The following is a 24402-nucleotide window of genomic DNA, read 5'->3' as shown; positions in this document are numbered from 1 at the left end:
TATTAATTAATACAGAGATCTCTGGAGAGCTCACATTACCTAATTATGTCACCCCATGTGCAGCTCTGAAGCTGTCTGCTCTCTTCACCATTATATATGCTTTCCTTCCTAAACATAGGAACTGCACATTCCATTGTTCAACCTACAGCTGTCTCTATTCTGGAAGCGAGGTCTTACTACCTGGCCTTACCACATAAGGTCACAGTGAGCCTCCTCTCACACATCCCATTTTTAGCCTACTGCAAACGCATGGAGTATTGGAAGTGGCACACAAGCACGTACACAGTCATTCTTACTAACAAGCAACTTAATCCTTAATATAATGAAAGCAAAACATATAGTAATTAATATTAGAGATTTGATTAATACTTTATGACTAGTCAAAATATATAAATTATGATAAGCTGTTGATTCAATACTGTAATGTAAACAAACTATGAAGGGATTAAGATGAAAATCAGCAGATGGGAATTTTAGTTACTCAAAAGTGTTCTGAGGGCAGAACGAAAAATGATTGGTTCGGAGAGATAACCAATCACATTGTAGAGGAGGCGGGAGCGAAAAAGGCGGGAGCCCCCCCAAAAATCGAAAACCGACGGGACCAAAAAAAAAAACAAAGAACTGTTGCGCCTGAGAAATTTACCAAAAGGTAAGAATTTTTCATTTCGATTTGTTTTAATTGCTTATTTGGGCTTATATCGATGAGTTAGGTTGAATCAAGTAAGGTAACCTTATAAGGCTAACGAGGTAAACACTAGCTAGCTAATTTTTAACCTCGATTAACAGTAGTTTCACTAACGTTAGCTAGCTAGCTAGCAATTTCAATTACGTCTGAACGCCAACATTATTTACAGACTAATAAAAACATAGTTAGCTAGCTTGATATAGTAGATGTAGTTAGGGAATTAGCATGTAACACTTGCATTTTAGTGCTTAGCTAGCTTCCTAGCTAGATTTCCTATTTGTCATTGACAGTGAAAAATCCCAGTGTTGACTCGCCAATAGCTTTTCTAGCTATTTTAAATATGCGTTAGCAACGGGTTTTTTTTTTGCTAAACAAGCCAGATAAATGTAGCGTGTAGTGTAGTGCTGCTCTTAAGGCAGGAGAAATGTATCGTATAGTGTAGTGCTGCTCTTAAGGCAGGAGAAATGTACCGTATAGTGTAGTGCTGCTCTTAAGGCAGGAGAAATGTACCATATAGTGTAGTGCTGCTCTTAAGGCAGGAGAAATGTACCGTATAGTGTAGCGCTGCTCTTAAGGCGGGAGAAATGTACCGTATAGTGTAGCGCTGCTCTTAAAGCGGGAGAAATGTACCGTATAGTGTAGTGCTGCTCTTAAGGCAGGAGAAATGTACCGTATAGTGTAGTGCTGCTCTTAAGGCAGGAGAAATGTACCGTATAGTGTAGTGCTGCTCTTAAGGCAGGAGAAATGTACCGTATAGTGTAGTGCTGCTCTTAAGGCAGGAGAAATGTACCGTATAGTGTAGTGCTGCTCTTGAGGCAGGAGAAATGTACCGTATAGTGTAGTGCTGCTCTTGAGGCAGGAGAAATGTTCCGTATAGTGTAGTGCTGCTCTTAAGGCAGGAGAAATGTACCGTATAGTGTAGTGCTGCTCTTAAGGCAGGAGAAATGTACAGTATAGTGTAGTGCTGCTCTTAAAGCGGGAGAAATGTACCGTATAGTGTAGTGCTGCTCTTAAAGCGGGAGAAATGTACCGTATAGTGTAGTGCTGCTCTTAAGGCAGGAGAAATGTACCGTATAGTGTAGTGCTGCTCTTAAGGCAGGAGAAATGTACCGTATAGTGTAGTGCTGCTCTTAAGGCAGGAGAAATGTACCGTATAGTGTAGTGCTGCTCTTAAGGCAGGAGAAATGTACCATATAGTGTAGTGCTGCTCTTAAGGCAGGAGAAATGTACCGTATAGTGTAGTTGTAACGTTTCTCGCGCTGCGTAGCGAGGAGACGGACACAAATGCTGAGAGGAGCGAGATTTATTAAAGGAAATACCATACTCATCGTCAGATAGCCAGGCAGGGTCGATAGCAGGAGGGCAGTCCGAGAAACACGCAAAGACAGGCATTACAAGACAGGGAGCACGGGAAACAGGAGAAACACAAAAACGGTCGGGTACAGAGAACAGCAATGGGACAGACACGATCACAAATCAATTCAAAATACCGGACAAAGGACAAGGGAGACTCAGGGGCTTAAATACATGGAAACTAACTACGAGCAGGTGTAGACAATGATACAGGGGCGTGGCAATAAACAAGGGAATTACGAGACAAACGAGTGGGGCGGGATGAACAGATACGGAACACAGACACGAGGGGTTCGGAGTGACAGCTAACGGAGGGGGACACGGTCATACGTGACAGTAGTGCTGCTCTTAAGGCAGAGGATGTATATTGTATAGTATAGAATATTTAGAATAGGTCTTTGAATGTTACTTTATTTTAATTTATTTTATTTTATTTGTTTAGGGAAAGAAATGGAGAATATTTGGATTGAAGGTGTCAAACGAAAGCTGAAGAAGCTAACAGATCCTGAGATTATCCAAGACGTTGTTGTTATTTTTGAAGAGGAGAAGAACTTTATGCAGTCTTGTATCAAAAAATTGGAAGAGGAAACTCACAGCTACTTTAAATCTCCTGTATGTACTCGAAAGGGCTACTACTATTATGCCTGTGAGAGATCCAATAAAGCAACAGGAAATAGCAAAGGGAAACCAACCAAAACCAGGGCTAACTCTTGCAGGGCATATGTCTCTTTCAGTATAATCAAAGATGCTGGATTCACAGGTGCTGTGGTGCATAAAATGCTCAAACACAATGGACATGATGTTGGCATTCAAGAAGAAAGTGTAAAAAATCGGATTGATCCAGAGCTACAGGCTTTCATTGATATGTGGCTTGAACAAGGGCTATCAGTCTCGGAAACACTTCTGAAAAGTGTGGAATGGGCAGAACGGCATGGACATATGGACAAACACAATCGTCGATACTATGTTACACCAGATGATATAAGAACAATCAAAAAAAGCATCAATGCCCTAATTTTTCCTGACGTGAAAGACTGTGTCAGTGTTGACATTCTAGCCACATCAAAGCTAAAGGAAAACATTTGTTTTTACCAGCCTTTAAGTGATGAAAAACCCTTGATAATTGTAGTACAGACACCCTGGCAGAAACAGCTTCTAAAAGAACATCCACATCCCATGATGTTCATGGACGCCACCTACAAAAGCATGACTTCGTATGGCTATGCGTTTTATGCACTTCTTATCACTAATAGTATTGGAAGAGGTGTTCCATTTGCATACTTCATTATCAGTCAGGAATCAACAGCCACACTCTCTCTCTGCCTGGAAAAACTTTCTAGTCATAACCCTGGCTTTCTTCCCAGGTCAGTAAACTAATGCTTTTATTTTGGATTTTACAGTCTATATATATGACAGGAGATGTTTATTTACCCCCTTTGCTGCCCGCGTTGCATATTTTTCAAATCCTAAAGATTTTTTCAAATAATTTCTAATACAGTGTATCACAACAGTGAGTATACCCCTCACATTTCTGCAGATATTTAAGTATATTTTCATGGGACAACAGACAAAATTACACTTTGACACAATTAACAGTAGTGCAGCTTATATAACAGTGTAAATTTATTCTTCCCTCAAAATAACTCAATTTACAGCTATTAATGTCTAATACAGATACACTGTCTAATGTCTATTTAATGTCTAATACAGATACACTGAATATTTATTTCATTTCATTTCTTTGTAGGTCAGTGATGATTGACAAGGACCTGAAGGAGCTCAATGCCATAAGACAGATTTTTCCTTCAGCAAAGGTCCTCATTTGCTGGTTTCATGTACTGCAGGTAGATTTCAGACCAATTTTAGAAATTTATGTTACTGCAAATTACTGCTGGTGACATAAAGGGTAAAACAGTAAATATTTTTTGTAATATTTCATAATATTTTAAATCCATAAACATCACAACCATGATGTAAATCTTCTGATTTCTTTTAACATGTAGGCTGTGCATAGGTGGTTGATAAAAAGGGATGGAGGGAACCTGTCAGTGGAGAAGAGAAATATGGTGATTCAAGCAATGGTGGCAATGAAGATAAGAGTGCTTATCAGTAAGACTCTTTGACACATATACATTTAATAGGGAAACTTTGGAAAAGAAGTCACCCGTATAATAGCCCAGATCTTAATATTTTGCTATTGTCACGCTACGGTCCCCAAACCCTTCCTTTGGGGCGTGTGTTAACGTTGTCTGCGTCTATTCGTCTGCGTCTGTGTACCTCCGTGGGTGCGGGTGGTTATTTAATTAAAATTAAATAATTTTAAATGTGTCATATTTTTCATTAATATTAGTTGAAAAATGCAAACACCAGAAATGGGTTGACATAAAAACTCTAGTCTGTAAAACAAATTTATTTAAACATTTCAGAAACACACATCAAATACAAATATATTTTTCTTAAAAAACAGCAGTCTGCTGTTCCTGCTTTTGCAGTATTTGCTGTGTATACGTGTGCAACAACTTCCTGTGCATGTTAGTTATATACAGTGTATATATATATATATATATATATATATATATATATATATATATATATATATATATATATATATATATATATATACACATGGTGGGGGAAGAGCATTCTTTCTCTTGATTACCTTTTCCTCAGCCTTTTAAGTGATGTCCTCCTCCCCAACTTTTACGACAAGAGGGGCCCCTGGTCGCCGTGGTGAAGTGGCCTTGCCTATCTCCACTACAACACTTTAGTCTCAATTATGTTAAGACAAACTTGCCTTAAGATTATCTACTCCTGTTTTCCCTGGCTTCAGTTTGTAAGATCTTGTAATGTTGTAAACATGCTCATTTAAAGTTTTTGTTTTTCAGGAAGAGGAGTTTAATAACACTTCTGCCACAAAGTGCAAAGAGCTGGATTCCAACCTTGGTAGTGCACATGTATCTACCTACTTGAAGACTCAGTGGATTTCTTGTGGGGAGCTGTGGTCCAGTTTTGGTAGATTATTCAATCACGAAAACAGCGAGACAAACAACAAGGCAGAGAGGTAGGATTATACCTGTTTCTTGTAAGAAGGAACATTCCTTCTCATCACTGAAGCACATTCACAATTCCATAGGCAAATGAATGTCTTTTATAAAATCAACATGCACACCCATACTAAAACACGAAATGACAAAGATAACTATTTTTAGGAAGTGTATTGCCTGAGATTCATATTTTACATTACCATGATGTGCCAACCCAGTCTGGGCACTTTTAAAAAACTTACTCCAAAATCTAGATTCTCTATCTGAAACATGCTGGTATTAAAAAACTAAATTTCATTGGTCATAGATTACTTAAAACGTAACTAATAATAATATTTCAAATGTATTTACTGTTCTGATGCTGTTGATTTACTGTGGTAATGTGGTTATTTCTTCCTTTCATAGATTCTTTCTCACAATGAAATATCAGTTCCTGAAGGGGAACGCTAACAGGCGGATAGATCAGCTCCTTTGCTTGCTGTGTGGCAATGTTCAGAAATATTACTGGTATGTAAGATTATTGTAGCATTTACTATTGTCTTAAAAAACAAAGTGTCCATATTGTATTAGATGTTTCCTGCTACACTGAATGGAAATGGAAATCAATTTGACTGATTGCTTCTGATTTTTTGTTTTTTCTTAAGTTACATGGATGACCTAGCAGACATTGGACGAATCAAGGGAGTCAATACCGATGACTTCTCTAATGCGGTCCAGTCTATGATTGAGAAGGGACTAGACTCAAAAGTTAACATAACTGAAACTGGAACCTGTTTTGTTCCACCTGATACGAGTGCACAGTCTCACAGTGTTGATTTGGTGATGGTCAAGTGTGACTGCAGAAGATCCAAAAGTGGTTCTATGTGCAAACATATTGTTTTCTCAAGAGTAGTGGCACAGCAGCAAGGAATAGATATTCAAGACCTCAGGACTGCTGTTGCTAGAAAAATCATTGATAATCATTCATACATCTTAGATGATAATAACCTAACAGTCTTTCATAGCGATGGGAGTGTAGGAATTCTCAATCACAAAAGTCCACAATTTTGTACATGTGTAGCTAATAGTCACAGTGAGAAATGTGTCTGTATTTTAGTTCACAACATCCTCTACCTGCCACCGACACCTTGCAAGTTGATCTTAAATGATGCAGATTGGCAGAAAAAAAACAAGCCAAATACAAAAGCTGAACTGCAGGCCATGTTGATGGACCTAATTGAATGGAGCCAATCAGACAAGTATACTGAGAACAGGGAGCTGTACAAGATGGTGGAGAGGTCACACAAACTAGTTTTTTCAAACTTCAGCATTCAGTCAAGGAAAAGAAAAACAACTGCACTACATGCCTATCGGCAACAAGTAAAAAAGGCAAGATGTACAGTCAGTATGAATTACGTTTGTAGACAGAAAAGCAGAGCGAAACAAAGGAAAAATAAAAATTAGAGCTGCAACACATTTGAAAGAATTTAAGTCCATAGTGGAACATAGTGATAGTGAACATAGTGTATTTAAATTTTCTGTACATGACAGCTGTACAGTGTGGCAGTCAATTTAACCCTTCGGTTTTGTTGACCTCACGTTTTTTACTTTAGTGTTCCCGGTCTTCAGAGACCGGTCTGTTTTAACACACAAAAAAAAATTTCACCACCTTGCAAACATAGGCATAACGTGTGTGTGTCTGTAGGTGTGTGTGTAGGTGTGTCTGTGTGTGTGTAGGTGTGTGTGTGTGAGTGAGTGTGTGTGTGTGTGCGTGTCTGTGTGTGTTTAGGTGTGTGTGTGTGTGTGTGTTTAGGTGTGTGTGTGTAGGTGTGTGAGTGAGTGAGAGTGTGTGTGTGTCTGTGTGTGTGTGTGTGTGCACGCGTGCATGTGAATTCATGCACATGAGTGGCATGTCACACTCAGATCAGAGTGTGCCTTGCAAACATAGGCATAACATGTGTGTGTGTCTGTGTCTGTAGGTGTGTGTGTAGGTGTGTCTGTGTGTGTAGGTGTGTGTGTGTGTGAGTGAGTGAGTGTGTGTGTGTCTGTGTGTGTTTAGGTGTGTGTGTGTCTGTGTGTGTTTAGGTGTGTGTGTAGGTGTGTGAGTGTGTGTGTGTGTGAATTCATCACACTCAGATCAGAGTGTGCCTTGCAAACATAGGCATAACATGTGTGTGTGTCTGTGTGTGTAGGTGTGTGTGTGTCTGTGTGTGTAGGTGTGTGTGTGTCTGTGTGTGTAGGTGTGTGTGTGTGTGTGAATTCATCACACTCAGATCAGAGTGTGCCTTGCAAACATAGGCATAACGTGTGTGTGTCTGTGTCTGTAGGTGTGTGTGTATGTGTGTCTAGGTGTGTGTGTGTGTGTGTGTGTGTGAATTCATGCACATGAGTGGCATGTCACACTCAGATCAGAGGGGCCTTGCAAACATAGGCATAACGTGTGTCTGTGTCTGTGTGTGTAGGTGTGTGTGTATATGTGTGTGTCTGTGTGTGTGTAGGTGTGTGTGAGTGAGTGAGTGAGCGAGTGAGTGTCTGTGTGTATAGGTGTGTGTGTGTCTGTGTGTGTAGGTGTGTGTGTGTGTGTGTGTGTTTAGGTGTCTGTATAGGTGTGTGTGTGTGAGAGAGCGAGTGTGTGTGTGTGTGTGTGTGTGTGTGTAGGTGTGTGTGTGTGTGTAGGTGTGTGTGTAGGTGTGTGTAGGTGTGTGTGTATGGGGATGTTTTCTGTCTCATAGATGAATATATTCTGAATACCCATTCACTTCCTGTGACGGTCACGCTTGACCGGCAACAACACAGATGTAAAACATTGGTTTAAAACACTCAAAATTCAATGAAAAAGATGATCATCACTTTTATATGTTCCAGTGCATAGTGTGGAGGATGGCATAAGGCCTTGTAGCAATCAGATGTAAAACACAATATTTATGAGTGGTTTAAGTTGTAAATCGGTCAGATTTGACCCGAACACGACAGGAGGGTAAAGACTAAATACAAATAAAATGGGAAGAAAACCTTGCTCCTCTTGAGTCTTTATTTAAACACTTCTTTCCACTTTAACATACATGTTTTTTCCATGTTCCTATCAACAATGTACTCACAAATTATGTAAATATGCAAGGACATAAAGTAATAAACTATTTTTGCAAATACAAAATAAAGAGGTAAAAAAAAAAAACCTACTCATCTGTGTAATCAATTGATTTCAGTGCTCTCATTTTTTCTTTAAGACATGCATCAATTAATGCAAAAGTGCCTTTTATAACAGCAGGGCCAAGACCATGAGTTGACAGATCAAATGTTTCCCAATTGGCCTCTAAAGCATTCTTTACAGCATCCAACGTCTTCCTGCAATTGAAATGAAAAACAGTGTTTAACTTTAATTAATATTTAAACTGATCATTGATTCTTTCAGTTAATGCCACACATAGTATTTCTTTATTACCTACAGTCCTCTGTTTTGGCCATGGCAGCATGGACATTGCCACTTTCCATCAAGGCTTGACCCACTTTTTTTCTGTGGGATGAATTTTGTTGCCAGGTACATTATGTCACCAGCTAGGTCACTGCATTCATCTAAAATGTAATAATTGCACTTAACACAAATATTTAAAATACATAACATGTAAATAAACCATGTTGGGATGTGTAGACTGTAAACTGTGTATAAACTGTGTAAAATGTGTAAACTGCTGGCTAAGCTAATGTTAAAGATACAAAGTAATTTACATACACTCAAGGTAATTATTTACATACACGTATAGAAACAAAAGTAGAATTATATAAACATCAGATACCTCATCAGATACTTCATTGTTGCTATAAGGGATTGAAAACTTCCCACTGTAACGTGGCTCGCGCCACGGAGCGAGGAGACGGACACAAATGCAGAGATGAGCGAGATTTAATACAGGGAATACCAAAACCAGAGTCGATAGAACAGGCAGGGGTCATAACGTGCAAGCAGTCCGAACAAGAACAAGAAACAGGCATGACGAGACGAGAACAGGGAAGACTCACGGACCAGGCAGGAACAAACAGATGACGGGAAATACAGGGCTAGAAAAACAACGAACGTGAAAGCACAAACCGACTGATAGAACAAAACCACGGATGACTCGACTGGGGGAATGACGGGACTTAAATACATAGAACTGAAACAAGGAACAGGTGATAACAATGACACGGGGCGTGGTAGCACCCGAGGAATCACGGAGACAACGAGCAGGGCGGGATAAACAGGCACGGGACACAGACACAAGGGAACCCGGAGTGACAGCTAGGAGAGGGGGCGTAGCCATACGTGACAGTACCCCCCCTCAAAGCGTGCCACACCGGGGCACGCAAGGGCAGACAGGACAGGGAAACAGACTAGGACCGGACAGGGAACCACGGTCCATGGCAAGGGACAGCAGACACGGGACGGACCAGAGGGACAGGACACGGGACCTGGGGCATGGCAGGGACAAAGACGGGAGACGCGGAGACTGGCCTAGAGTCGGACAGGGACACGGCATGACATGGGATACAGGGAGACTGGACAGGGCCAGGGCGAGGTACCGGAGCAGGGCCAGACAGGACAGGACCGGGAACAGACACGGGAGTGGGGCCAGGGGACAGGGCAGAGGCACACACGGAGGCAAACACAGCGTGGACAACTGAGACTGGGACAGGAACAAGGTGGGTGATGACTTGGGGAACAGACACAGGGACAGGGACAGAGACGACACCACCAGAAACAGACACGGGAACAGGAACACAGACCTTGACAGACACAACCACAGGGACAGGAACCAAAACAAAACCAGGGACAGGACTGGGGAACATGGGGAACCCGGGCACAGGAGCAGGAACACAGGGCGGAGCAGACAGTACATGGAGTCCATGCCCAACAGGGGGCAGCACAGTCTCTTGGGGCACAGGCGCGGCCGGGCGGCGGGCAGCGGGCACAGGCGCGGCCGGGCGGCGGGCAGCGGGCACAGGCGCGGCCGGGCGGCGGGCAGCGGGCACAGGCGCGGCCGGGCGGCGGGCAGCGGGCACAGGCGCGGGCGGGCAGCGGGCACAGGCGGAGCCGGGCGGCGGGCAGCGGGCACAGGCAGGGTCCGCTGGCGGGCAGCGGGAACAGGCAGGGTCCGCTGGCGGGCAGCGGGAACAGGCAGGGTCCGCTGGCGGGCAGCGGGAACAGGCAGGGTCCGCTGGCGGGCAGCGGGAACAGGAACCGGCGTGGACGACCCCTCCTGGGTCGCGGGGACAGGAACCGGCGTGGACGACCCCTCCTGGGTCGCGGGGACAGGAACCGGCGTGAACGACCTCTCCTGGGTCGCGGGGACAGGAACCGGCGTGGACGACCTCTCCAGGGTCGCGGGGACAGGAACCGGCGTGGACGACCCCTCCAGGGTCGCGGGGACAGGAACAGGCACGAACTGCCGACGGGCAGCGGGGACAGGAACCCGAGGTGAGGAGATGCTCTCGGGGGGCGGAACCGCCATGCTGACGTCATCGGGGGGCGGAGCCACCATACTGACGTCATCGGGGGGCGGAGCCACCATACTGACGTCATCGGGGGGCGTGTCCGCCAAGCCGACGTCCTCGGGGGGCGGAGCCACCATACTGACGTCATCGGGGGGCGTGTCCGCCAAGCCGACGTCCTCGGGGGGCGGAGCCACCATACTGACGTCATCGGGGGGCGTGTCCGCCAAGCCGACGTGGCTTGTACTCCCCCCCAAAAAATACATGGGGGTGTCCTGTGGAGTAGCCGGCGGGATCAGCGGTGTTAAGTCCTCCTCCTCAGTGTCCGGGTTGAGCCTGGAAGAACACACAGACACAGAAGCCTCTCGGTTGCTCTCTCTGCGACGGCTCCGCCTCCTCCGAGGCGTCGGGAGCTCGCAGTGGCCACCGAGAGCAAACCGAGGGTTAAGCCAACGCTCGTCTGTGCGCTCATTCCGTCTGCCCGCTGCTTGCACCACAGGTTGCTCACGCCTGTGGTGTTCGCCAAGCCGGGCAGACACGTAGCGCTCAATAGGAGTCTCGACGCGAAAGCCAGTCGAAACCGAAAGTGACTGGGCTTTCGTTGGTGCGCGTCGAGACTTCCGTGTTCCCACAGCGCCAGGGGTATTCCTGTCTCCGGCTCGTTCGCGCTGTAACACATGAGAGTTAAACTGCACGGAAGCAGCCAACAACTCGTTACAGCGACTAAACTCACCGGAGTCTCGCTCTCTCGCTGTGTCCTGGATAGATCCGTGGTTATGTAACGTGGCTCGCGCCACGGAGCGAGGAGACGGACACAAATGCAGAGATGAGCGAGATTTAATACAGGGAATACCAAAACCAGAGTCGATAGAACAGGCAGGGGTCATAACGTGCAAGCAGTCCGAACAAGAACAAGAAACAGGCATGACGAGACGAGAACAGGGAAGACTCACGGACCAGGCAGGAACAAACAGATGACGGGAAATACAGGGCTAGAAAAACAACGAACGTGAAAGCACAAACCGACTGATAGAACAAAACCACGGATGACTCGACTGGGGGAATGACGGGACTTAAATACATAGAACTGAAACAAGGAACAGGTGATAACAATGACACGGGGCGTGGTAGCACCCGAGGAATCACGGAGACAACGAGCAGGGCGGGATAAACAGGCACGGGACACAGACACAAGGGAACCCGGAGTGACAGCTAGGAGAGGGGGCGTAGCCATACGTGACACCCACATAAAGTGGATAGGGCCCAACACTTCCAATTTTGGTCTCCCTTCCTCCAGACATCACAGTTTGTAAGACTGCATCGGTAAAGGTTTAATGTTAAAACATTTTGCAAAGATTGTTGTATAAAATTTACAAGCCTATACATTTCTCTCATATGCCAAAAAGCTCTCTTAAAATGCTACCACACTGGAAGACATCCCTTGTATTGTTTATACCTAATTAACATGGTATGTTATTAAAAGGCACATGCACTTCATGCTTACCATTCATTTTTCCCTGCAGACAGTTGACGATTCCTTGAAAATATAAAGAAATAAAAAGACGGATTAGTATAAAAAAAAACAGTTTTCAATATAATTCTAAATCACATTGACTAAAGATCATTTTAATCAACCTCCATAAACAAATTATGACACAAACAATATAGTATCTGTGAAAACAAATATCTGTTAACACAATAGTTGGTCTCAGCTTAGCCACTATAAGCACCTCTGCCTTAAGAGCAGCACTACACTATACGGTACATTTCTCCTGCCTTAAGAGCAGCACTACACTATACGGTACATTTCTCCTGCCTTAAGAGCAGCACTACACTATACGGTACATTTCTCCTGCCTTAAGAGCAGCACTACACTATACGGTACATTTCTCCCGCCTTAAGAGCAGCACTACACTATACGGAACATTTCTCCCGCCTTAAGAGCAGCACTACACTATACGGTACATTTCTCCCGCCTTAAGAGCAGCACTACACTATACGGTACATTTCTCCTGCCTCAAGAGCAGCACTACACTATACAGTACATTTCTCCTGCCTCAAGAGCAGCACTACACTATACTGTACATTTCTCCTGCCTTAAGAGCAACACTACACTATATGGTACATTTCTCGTGAAGCGCCCCCTAGTGGGCCCGCCGGCGGGCCCAGCTCCTTTACGGCGATATAAAACATATTAAACATTAATGAATCTCCGAACAACAGCGCTTAAATCAAAATTTCCTATCCCATCTACATGCCTACCGAGTTTCAGCCGTCTACGTGCAGCCGATCGCGAGATATCCGGCTTTGAAGTTGACCACAAAAGTGCACCCCGCGAGGGGGTCTCCCGACATATCCGTTTACAAAACATATTTATGTTGTGAAATGTCTTAATGTTTTGTCACCTAAAAATCGTTTACTAATAAGGCTTTCATTTAAGACCTTAACAGCGTAGATCCGTTGTGGTTAAGTACCTTAAAAAGCTTGCTCACCTCACTGCAAAATTTTCCAAAATCCGCTTCCTGAATGAGACACTCCGACAAATCTGCCCCCTAAGCGTCACAGAAGCATTCTTAACGCTGATTTGACCCCTCATTACAAAGCTGCAGCGGTTCTGCTTTGATTTGAGTGGTTTTTATTGGTCTAAAGTGGGGTAGTGACTTTGAGTGACAGGTTTTACAACCTCTCCCACGGCGAGGTGCGAAGGGGAGGGGGGGAGGGTGAACCAATAAGCCCACAGAGACAAGCTGGCGCCTCAGAAGTGATTGAAAGCTGTTCTAACCAATAGTGTACATCCTTCCGAAGCTAGCCAGCCCTCATATGACATGATTGGTCAAGTATATTTTTAAATTGAGCCCTCGGAAACTGGCGCTTCATTTCCAATTTCGGCCGCTAGCATAGCAACATAAGCTAACCCTTTGCTAACCTAAGCTAAGCTCCCCAGAACACACTGTTCGGCGAAACTGAAGCAGCCATGGATTATTTTGTTCGTTTTTATGCGGATTGTGGATACTTTTGAACATAAACGGATTACTTTGTGTGGAATATATGAGCAATTTTCGGAATTTTCGCCAACCCGGAAGTAAGACGGTACACCGGCTACGACGCGATTCTACGTACTGTGAGTGACAATGGATAATTTTTCATAAGCGATATTGTACAAAATATATATTCTAATACTAAACATTAACTAAGCGTTAGATTATAAACAGTTTTAGAGCGTTTGAGTGCTGCAGCACTCTGTATCGTGTCGGATGCTACCGGAGTTGGCTACGGTAACCTAGCTTATGCTGTCGGACTATATTGGACATAAATATGATATCATAACGTTCATATTTGGACATGGAATTTATTCATTGGAATTTTCTGGTCTTTCTGTAATATGTGCAGCGTTGTTGTTTGAAATGGCTCATCGGTTTCGTGTATGGAATTTGTTAGCATGTTAGCTTGGTTGACTAAGGGTGTGTACCGGGTGTGGCATATTTAGACATGGGTGTGGTGCACTTGACATACCTTGGATAAAGCTGAATAACTTTTCAATGCTTGCATGGATTTGCTCCATTTTTTCTGTGTTGTTAGAAAAGACCCTAGCGAAATTTATTGTAATTTCTGATACCTAATTTGAATAACTATGTGAATATACATTCCAGTCATGTTCAAGTTCAAGTCAGCATTTGTGACATTCCTGGCATATTAGCATCTGCAATAGAGGCTCTAAAATAAACCAAATTATGTGAATATGATACTGAAGTGTATTAATATGTTCCCCCAACTGCCTACTTCAGTTTGAGCCATGAATGATAATTTTCCTATATGTACAACTTGAGATATCTAGTTTTAATGTGAACTATGTCAAAAATGTTAAAAATGGCCACCGGGCGTGCGAATCTGCAGTATAAGGTTAAGAGCAGCGCTACACTATACGGTACATTTCTCCTGCCTTAAGAGCAGCGCTACACTATACGGTACATTTCTCCTGCCTTAAGAGCAGCACTACACTATACGGTACATTTCTCCTGCCTCAAGAGCAGCACTACACTATACGGTACATTTCTCCTGCCTCAAGAGCAACACTACACTATACGGTACATTTCTCCCGCTTTAAGAGCAGCACTACACTATACGGAACATTTCTCCCGCCTTAAGAGCAGCACTACACTATACGGTACATTTCTCCTGCCTCAAGAGCAGCACTACACTATACAGTACATTTCTCCTGCCTCAAGAGCAGCACTACACTATACTGTACATTTCTCCTGCCTTAAGAGCAACACTACACTATATGGTACATTTCTCGTGCCTTAAGAGCAGCGCTACACTATACGGTACATTTCTCCTGCCTTAAGAGCAGCGCTACACTATACGGTACATTTCTCCTGCCTTAAGAGCAGCACTACACTATACGGTACATTTCTCCTGCCTTAAGAGCAGCACTACACTATACGGTACATATCTCCTGCCTTAAGAGCAACACTACACTATATGGTACATTTCTCGTGCCTTAAGAGCAGCGCTACACTGTACGGTACATTTCTCCTGCCTTAAGAGCAGCGCTACACTATACGGTACATTTCTCGTGCCTTAAGAGCAGCGCTACACTATACGGTACATTTCTCCTGCCTTAAGAGCAGCGCTACACTATACGGTACATTTCTCCTGCCTTAAGAGCAGCACTACACTATACGGTACATTTCTCCTGCCTTAAGAGCAGCACTACACTATACGGTACATATCTCCTGCCTTAAGAGCAACACTACACTATATGGTACATTTCTCCTGCCTTAAGAGCAGCACTACACTATACTGTACATTTCTCCTGCCTTAAGAGCAGCACTACACTATACGGAAAATTTCTCTCGCCTTAAGAGCAGCACTACACTATACGGTACATTTCTCCCGCTTTAAGAGCAGCACTACACTATACGGTACATTTCTCCCGCTTTAAGAGCAGCACTACACTATACTGTACATTTCTCCTGCCTTAAGAGCAGCACTACACTATACTGTACATTTCTCCTGCCTTAAGAGCAGCACTACACTATACGGAACATTTCTCCTGCCTCAAGAGCAGCACTACACTATACGGTACATTTCTCCTGCCTCAAGAGCAGCACTACACTATACGGTACATTTCTCCTGCCTCAAGAGCAGCACTACACTATACGGTACATTTCTCCTGCCTCAAGAGCAGCACTACACTATACGGTACATTTCTCCTGCCTCAAGAGCAGCACTACACTATACAGTACATTTCTCCTGCCTTAAGAGCAGCACTACACTATACGGAACATTTCTCCTGCCTTAAGAGCAGCACTACACTACACGCTACATTTATCTGGCTCGTTTAGCAAAAAAAAACCCGTTGCTAACGCATATTTAAAATAGCTAGAAAAGCTATTGGCGAGTCAACACTGGGATTTTTCACTGTCAATGACAAATAGGAAATCTAGCTAGGAAGCTAGCCAAGCACTAAAATGCAAGTGTTACATGCTAATTCCCTAACTACATCTACTATATCAAGCTAGCTAACCATGTTTTTATTAGTCTGTAAATAATGTTGGCGTTCAGACGTAATTGAAATTGCTAGCTATCTAGCTAACGTTAGTGAAACTACTGTTAATCGAGGTTAAAAATTAGCTAGCTAGTGTTTACCTCGTTAGCCTTATAAGGTTACCTTACTTGATTCAACCTAACTCATCGATATAAGCCCAAATAAGCAATTAAAACAAATCGAAATGAAAAATTCTTACCTTTTGGTAAATTTCTCAGGCGCAACAGTTCTTTGTTTTTTTTTTTTTGGTCCCGTCGGTTTTCGATTTTTGGGGGCGCGCCCGCCTCCTCTACAATGTGATTGGTTATCTCTCCGAACCAATCATTTTTCGTTCTGCCCTCAGAACACTTTTGAGTAACTAAAACTCCCATCTGCTGAAAATCACAACATAATACATTGCGCCGTCATGGCTTAAAATCCTGCAGTGCATGCAAGGTCCCCCTGCTTAAGCCAGCACATGTCCAGGCCGGTCTGAAGTTTGCCTATGACCATATAGAAGATCCAGATGATGTGTGGGAGAAGGTAATGTGGTCAGATGAGACGAAAATAGAGCTTTATGGTCTAAACTTCACTCACAGTGTTTGGAGTAGAATGAAGGAAGAGTACAAACCCAAGAACACCATCCCTACAGTGAAACACGCAGGTGGAAACATCATGGTTTGGGGATGCTTTTCTGCAAAGGGGACAGGGCGACTGCACTGTATTGAGGGGAGGATAGATGGAGCCATGTATCGTGAGATATTGGCCAACAACCTTCTTCCCTCAGTAAGAGCACTGAAGATGGGTCGCGGTTGGGTCTATCAACATGACAATGACCCGAAGCACACCGCCCGGGCAACTAAGGAGTGACTACATAAGAAGCATCTCCAGGTCCTGGAGTGGCCTAGCCAGTCTCCAGATCTGAACCAGATCGAAAATCTCTGGAGACACCTGAAACACTGTGTTGCCCAGCGACAGCCTATAGAATCCTCAAGGATCTGGAGAAGATCTGTATGGAGGAGTGGGCCAAAATCCCTGCTGTAGAGTGTGCAAACCTTCTGTGTTTGTGTGTTTGTGTGTGTAATCGCAAACAAAGGTTTCTGTACCAAGTATTAAGTTTCATTTTTCTGATGTATCAAATACTTATTTCCTGCAATAAAATGCAAATTAATAATTTAAAAGTCATTCAGTGTGATTTTCTGAATTTTGTTTTTAGATTCCATCACTCACAATTGAAGAGCACCTATGATAAAAATTACAGATTTTTACATGCAAGTGTGAAAACCAGCAAAATCGACAGCGTATCAAATACTTGTTCTCCTCACTGTACATAATAGGCCTGTTGCTATTGCCATTAAGATGCTTGTGATTGTTTGATCATTGTATATGACATAGTCAGAGGCGGTCTTTGCTAGGCAACTATCTTGGGGCCCTCCCACTGCAGCCCACTGTAGCCTGCAGTGTAGGCCATAGGCCTACAGGGAAGGGCCCCCTAGCTAAATTCGCCTTGAGCCCCCAAATTGCTAAGTCCGCCACTGGACATAGGTAACATGCCCTGTAAACTTCCTAGCTGTTGATACTTAGTACCTTCCAGCTGACAACAGAAATAGCTTAAGCACAAGTTATTAATGACAATCAAATTAACAAACATCAATCACTGCTGCCCTTGAAAGGAGTCATTATTCATTCATTCATTCATCTTCTAATCTGCTTTATCTTTCTGGGTTGTGGGGGGTGCTGGGGCATATCCCATCATTCACAGGGCGGAGGCCAGAAACATGCTGGATGGACCACCAATCCACCACAGGGCAGACAATAATATAACTAATTGATGTTAATATGATTTTCTATGTGCATTACATTGATAATTCACCTTCTAACCTATAGTGTTTTTTTTTGTATGCAAGGGGGCGGTTTGGACACACCTGGAGAAGAAAGAAATCGGTCTTTGGAATGATGGGAGTTAGAGAAAAAAGACGGAGACTACTGTTAAAACTAGTGGAGAAGAGATCAAGACACCACCTTCTCCCTCTGATTAGACAGTATGTTAAAGCAGGAAGCAACATAATCATTGATGAGTGGAGGGCATAAAAGGCTGATTTGAGAAACATGTGGTACAAGCATTACACTAAACCACAGCAGGCAGTTTGTGGATGTCAGGTCTGGTAGCCATACCCAACATATTGAAAGAGCTTGGGGGACTATCAAAGGACACATCCGTAGACTGAGAGGAAATCGCACCGAGACCTTGCTGAAAGAACACCTCATGGTTTTTGAGTGGTCATCCTGGCTTGGCACTCATTACCCCAATGGGCTACTTGGACGTTTGTTCAAAGATATTCAAAAAGCCTTTCCGGTCGGAAATTCATTATTTATTCTTAATCATTTAGTAAAGACTGGTGTAATGTCTGAATTTGAATATCAATTGTTTCTTGAACTTTAATAACTTTGATTGTGAAAAGTGTTTCAGCATGTATAATTGAAAATATTGCTTAGGCTTATTTCTGTAGTTTATCCTTGTATTCCATGTAAGAAAATGAGTTAACTGTAAATGCTTGCAAATTAATAAATGGTGATGTATTTTGTACTTTACAATAGGGTTATTTTTGGTGGTTATAAGTGTTAATAACTCATTAACCCTGATGAGATCCAGGCGTGGTCTACATTCTTGGGGTCCAGCTGGGTGTGGGGGACCCATTGCAATTTTTGTTAAAATAATCAGCAGATTCAGCCCAATTGCAAGTAAAATAAACAATACATATGTTAAATTAGTTTGCTCTCTTATTTATTTATTAGTTACTTTTTTATTAAAATGTAACACAATAAGGAAATCAATCATAAATCATGCTGGCTGACAGGCTGGTCCTATGGCTAGCTGCTCACGGGCTGGTGCTAACGGAGCTGGCTGCTGCTCATCCTCCATTTCATTATCAGTATCAGATTCTGATATTTCTGAAATGTGATCCTGAAATTTCCTCTTCTGAATCACCATCAAAATCCTCTGTCTCTTCCAATATCAGCTGTAAGGCAGTCTGAACTGAGAATCGCTTTGCCATCTTTTATAGCATTTTTAGCATTTTTAGCATTTATAGCATCATGTCCCCATGATTGGGTGAAACACACACACACACACACATACACACACACACACACATACACACACATACATACACACACATACAGGTCCAGAGAGGAGGGAGGGATAATGAGGGCTGAGAGAAAAGATGCTTCTTTCAGATCTCACCCCTTTGTCTCTATAGAGATTCTTTGTCTACTGTCTGACAATATGCAATCAACCCCTGATGTGACAACCATCAAAAGTGTTGATGGTTGCCCACCTTTGCATGCCAAACACCTCTGTCCTTTGTTTGTATTTCCTTTAAAGTCATACAGACGACTGTCAACTACCCAACCCAATGTTGATTGCCCACTTTGACTAGCCCAGGGCCCAGTGGACCCTGGACCCTGTATGTAATACAAATGTGAAGGGGGGGGTACGGGGGGGTGGTCATTGAAAATATTTTCTGACTAATGTTGCTCACGGAAAATGAGCCAAGGATCAATGAATCTCAGTTTGAAAAAAAAAAAATTGTAGAATTTTTTTAAGCTGATTTTTTCAAAATGGGTCCCACAGACCCTTGGACCATATAAGGGTTAACCAATGGTGATATGCTTTATACTTTACAATTAGTCTCCATTTTGGTGTTTATAAGTATGAATAACTTATTAACAAATGGTGATGGGGTTTACACTTTAGAATAAGGCTCCCATTTGATGGTTATAAGTGTTAATAACTCATTAACAAATGGTGATGGGGTCTACACTTTAGAATAAGGCTCCCATTTGACGGTTATAAGTGTTAATAACTTATTAACAAATGGTGATGTTGTTTACACTTTGGAATAAGGCTCCCATTTGACGGTTATAAGTGTTAATAACTCATTAATAAATGGTGGCTATAAATGTTGATACCTCAATAACTAGTGATGGGAGACCATTTGAGATTTGTGGATCAGCAAATGCAAAATTGAAAACTACATACTGATCTGGGAGCAGCAATAATATATAATAAAATATAATAAACTTAAAATGATAGTTTAGGCAGATCACAGATGTCTGGAAATGGCCAGCAGTAAACAGTAAAGGAAGTCACACCTGGAATGCTGTCCTAAAGAAGATGCTACTCGACCTCAAGAGTACAAGGTATACGTTAGCGCCTTACAACATTAAATCAATACCTGTGAGAATCACATGAACATATGATAAAGAATGTTGCCATGAATGCAATCCTAATTAATGAATAAATAACATCTTGTAGGTGGTTTAATTATTAAACTTGGTGATTAAATGGTTAAACTTATTAACATGTTTGTGATAAAGTATGCACGTTTAAAGCTGGCTAAATGTAGAAGACAAAGTAATACAAAAATTCCAGCAAAATATGAGATTTAACACTAAAGACGGATGAGGATCACTATTTGGCAAAAAAACAGGTTACTATTGCCCGTTCTATTAATGCATTATAACTGTTTATTAATGCTTTTAAGGGGTTTACAACCTAATTAATAAACATTTATAAATGCATTTATAAACCATTTATAACCCTTTATAAAGGGAGCCTTATTTTAAAGTGGTACCGTAAATTATATATTACAAAAGTATTATGAAACTAGTAATACTGACCAAACACCATTCATTCAGTAAATGTGTGTGTGAGGGACAGACAGTCCAGTTATCAAGACGCATGTGTGTGTGAGGGACAGACAGTCCAGTTACCAAGACACGTGTGTGTGAGGGACAGACAGTCCAGTTATCAATTGTGTGTGTGAGGGACAGACAGTCCAGTTAGCAAGACGCATGTGTGTGTGAGGGACAGACAGTCCAGTTATCAAGACGCATGTGTGTGTGAGGGACAGACAGTCCAGTTATCAAGACGCATGTGTGTGTGAGGGACATACAGTCCAGTTATCAAGACACGTGTGTGTGAGGGACAGACAGTCCAGTTATCAAGGTGCATGTGTGTGTGAGGGACAGATAGTCCAGTTATCAAGACGCATCTGTGTGTGAGGGACAGACAGTCCAGTTATCAAGACGCATGTGTGTGTCAGGGACAGAAAGTCCAGTTATCAAGACGCATGTGTGTGAGACAGACAGACAGTCCTGTTATATAGGTGTGTGTGTGTGTGTGTGTGTGTGTGTGTGTGACTCATAAATCCAAAATGCACTACAGAGCGCCACAGAAGATCATTTTTACCTGTGGCCATTAAACTATACAACTCCTCTTTAAAAGCATAATGCTCAATATTCATCTGTGTAATGTTTACTACTAGTATTACCTTCAAATGTGCAATACTATTATTATTACAAGATTATACAATATTATTATTACTTTTCAAATGTGCAATACCCTCTCAATAACAACAACAATTGCATCTGACACTTCACACTTTATTTTTATTTCTACTGACACTTTATTTTTATTTCTATTGACACGTTATTTTATTTATTTCTATTTCTTCTCCTAAACTCTGTTTGATTTGTTATTTAATTATGTAAATATTTTTGGTATTTTTTATATAGTGTACTTTTATTAATAGGAGCAGCCGTAACAATTGCAATTTCCCCCAGGGGATTAATAAAGTATTTCTGATTCTGATTCTGGTGTGGGTGTGTGTGTTGTGTGTGTGTTCTTTAGGTTGGATCATGCAGGGAAGATCAGACTCAAACCAGGACTAAGAAAATGTAAGCAGCAGTTATGTAGTTAATACACACACACACACACACACACACACACACAGTATTTGTGTCGTCTCCTCTAATGTGTCTTCTTGTGTGCAGATGCGTGTGAGCTCACACTGGACCCAAACACAGCACACACACGTCTCTCTCTGTCTGAGGGGAACAGAAAGGTGACGTGTATGCAGGAGCAGCAGACGTATCCTGATCATCCAGAGAGATTTGATTACTGGTTTCAGGTGATGTGTAGAGAGAGTCTGACTGGACGCTGTTACTGGGAGGCTGAGTGTAGTGGTGATACTGGTATAGCAGTGACATATAAAGGAATCAGCAGGAAAGGAGACAGTAATGACTGTTGGTTTGGATACAATATAAAGTCCTGGATGCTGCGCTACTGTAATAACAGATACTCTGTCCATCACAATAATAACTACACTGGGATCTCTGCCCCCTCCAGCTCCAACAGAGTAGGAGTGTATCTGGACTGGCCGGCTGGCATTCTGTCCTTCTACAGCGTCTCCTCTCACACACACACACTCACACACTTACACACATTCCACTCCACATTCACTGAGCCCCTGTATGCAGGGTTTAGGGTTTATTATTCTGACGCCTCAGTGTGTGTGTGTGAGCTAGATCCATCGAGCTTTCCTGCCATTTTTCTTTGAGCTCAGGAGAGGTCGTCATCCATTTGCATAGCTCCATGCCTGCTTCAGACATTATGTCCTTGGCCGTTTTTGTTACCGTGTAGGCCTGTTACCTCACTTGAACTTGAAATAAAGTCATCCACATAGAGTGAGGAGCTGATTATTTCTACCACTTTTGGGTGTTCTAATTTGTACTGTCCCAAATGCTTCCGAATGGTGGCTGCGAGTAGGAATGGGCTTGACGAAGCTCCAAACACCACCCACTGTCAGGAACAGCACATGATCGCCATGAGATGCGTTTCACCTGCCGCTCATCGCCCCTCCCCTTTCACGCTATTTAAGCTTCCTCCTCTATCTTCCGGGTTGCGAAGTATTGTTGGCATGCCATCTACCAAGCGTTATCTCCTGATTGCTCTCCTGTGTCTTGACCTCTGCTCTCGTTACAGACCTCGTCTCCAGCCTAGCCCCTTTGTACCTCCAGCCATCTGTCTACCCGGCGTGAACTCGGACCGTCCTGACCACGACAACCGCACTCACACACTGCACACACCACACGGAGTTATTCACCTGTGCGAGTACTCCGTATTCACTCAAGAAATAAAAACATCAGCAATCCGCATTTGGATCCGTGTCTTCCTGGCTGAAACGTTACATAATACTTCGCCAAGTTCAATGGATCCAGCGGACGTACCTGCACTCCTGGCCCAACAAGAGAACACCATCGCCGCGCTCCAGGAAGACGTCCGACGACTCACGGAGACCATGCAAGCTCAAGCCGCGCAGTTACAGACGGCCCAACAACAGGTGGCACAACACCAGGCGATACAGCAGCAGGTATTCCAACAGCAGGCTTCTCAACACCAGGCTGCTGCCGCCGTCGCTCCTCCTGGTTTTCCTCCTTGTATTCCTGTTGCAGTGCCGGAGCGATACGACGGTTCTCCAGAGCGGTGTCAGAACTTTCTCATGCAGTGTTCCATGTACTTCGACTATCACCCAGTCCAGTTCCAAACAGAGAAACAAAAGATCCACTTCGTCCTGACACACCTTACCGGGGAGGCTGGTGCCTGGGGTACTGCACTGTGGAACAGTAAAGACCCGGCACTTGAATCCGAAGCTCAGTTCTCCATGCTGTTCAAGTCCGTGTTTGATCACCCAGCTGCAGGAAGAGACGTGGGCACTATGTTATGTGAGATACACCAAGGACAACGCAGTGCAGCCGATTACGCACGAGAGTTCCGCACCTTGGCTGCCGGCAGCGGATGGAGCGAACCCGCCTTGACGACAGTGTTCCGTAGAGGGCTAAGACAAGACCTTCAGGTGGAGCTCGCCTGCCGGGGTGAAGGAAAATCGCTGTCGGAGTTCATCCAAACCGCTGTCAACGTAGACAAGCTGCTGCTCACCCGTCGTCCGACGTCAGGGAGAGGTCCTGCCTTCGCTGCTTCGAGTCGCCCGAATCAACCGACGTCTGACACTACGCGTGAAGGTGCAGAACCCATGCAACTGGGCAGAACACCCCTGTCTCTACACGAGAGGTCTCGGCGTCTGCGAGAGGGCTTGTGCCTGTACTGTGGTGAGAGAGGTCACTTCCGCGATCGCTGCCCTGTTCGCCCTACTCGCGCTGGAGAAGACGGCACGAACAAACGAGTAAGCAACCCAGTGTTTTGTTTGAACCGTAAGAACCAGCTTAACTTGCCTGTACAAGTCACATGGGGAGGTATATCCACTCACCTTTCTGCACTGTTAGACTCGGGGGCTGCAGGAAACATCATTGATGTTGACCTGGCGCATCGGTTGCACATCCCCACGACATCTGTCAGTCCTCCGTTGCGTGTTAATGCCCTGAACGGCCAGCCTATTGGTGAAGGGCTTATTACTCAGTGTACTGTACCTGTTGTACTCTAGGTGGGGCTGTTCCATACCGAACATATCCAGTTCTTTCTCCTGCCGTCACCCCGCGATCCG

General features: G+C 43.6%; 2 protein-coding genes across 2 annotated transcripts in view; both read left to right on the top strand.

Moving 5' to 3' along the window:
- LOC143525612 (NLR family CARD domain-containing protein 3-like) overlaps positions 1 to 23431 on the top strand; it is a 53049-nt gene extending 29618 nt beyond the window's left edge. The window contains exons 5-7 of the mRNA XM_077019784.1: positions 21753 to 21799; positions 21896 to 22382; positions 22783 to 23431. Coding sequence (XP_076875899.1) covers positions 21753 to 21799; positions 21896 to 22382; positions 22783 to 22849 — 601 coding nt within the window. The 3' untranslated portion in view covers positions 22850 to 23431. The remainder of the gene's footprint in view (positions 1 to 21752; positions 21800 to 21895; positions 22383 to 22782) is intronic.
- LOC143525715 (uncharacterized) lies at positions 613 to 8282 on the top strand. Its single transcript, XM_077019974.1, has 5 exons — positions 613 to 649; positions 2481 to 2650; positions 4924 to 5099; positions 5488 to 5589; positions 5727 to 8282. Exons 2-5 carry the CDS (start codon positions 2489 to 2491, stop codon positions 6523 to 6525), a joined length of 1239 nt encoding a protein of 412 aa, XP_076876089.1. The 5' UTR covers positions 613 to 649; positions 2481 to 2488; the 3' UTR covers positions 6526 to 8282.
- Positions 23432 to 24402: the final 971 nt, after the last annotated feature.

The sequence above is a fragment of the Brachyhypopomus gauderio genome, chromosome 1 (genome assembly GCF_052324685.1).
Source record: "Brachyhypopomus gauderio isolate BG-103 chromosome 1, BGAUD_0.2, whole genome shotgun sequence".
Classification (NCBI taxonomy): Eukaryota; Metazoa; Chordata; class Actinopteri; order Gymnotiformes; family Hypopomidae; genus Brachyhypopomus; species Brachyhypopomus gauderio.
This window is presented reverse-complemented; position numbering and strand designations above follow the sequence as displayed.

Excerpts from the sequence above, each read along its gene's own strand:
- LOC143525715 (XM_077019974.1), top strand. The coding sequence starts at position 2,489 with ATGGAGAATATTTGGATTGAAGGTGTCAAACGAAAGCTGAAGAAGCTA. Across the intron at positions 2,651-4,923 it reads ACAGCTACTTTAAATCTCCT|GAAGAGGAGTTTAATAACAC; the intron begins GTATGTACTCGA and ends TTTGTTTTTCAG. Across the intron at positions 5,590-5,726 it reads AATGTTCAGAAATATTACTG|TTACATGGATGACCTAGCAG; the intron begins GTATGTAAGATT and ends TTTTTTCTTAAG.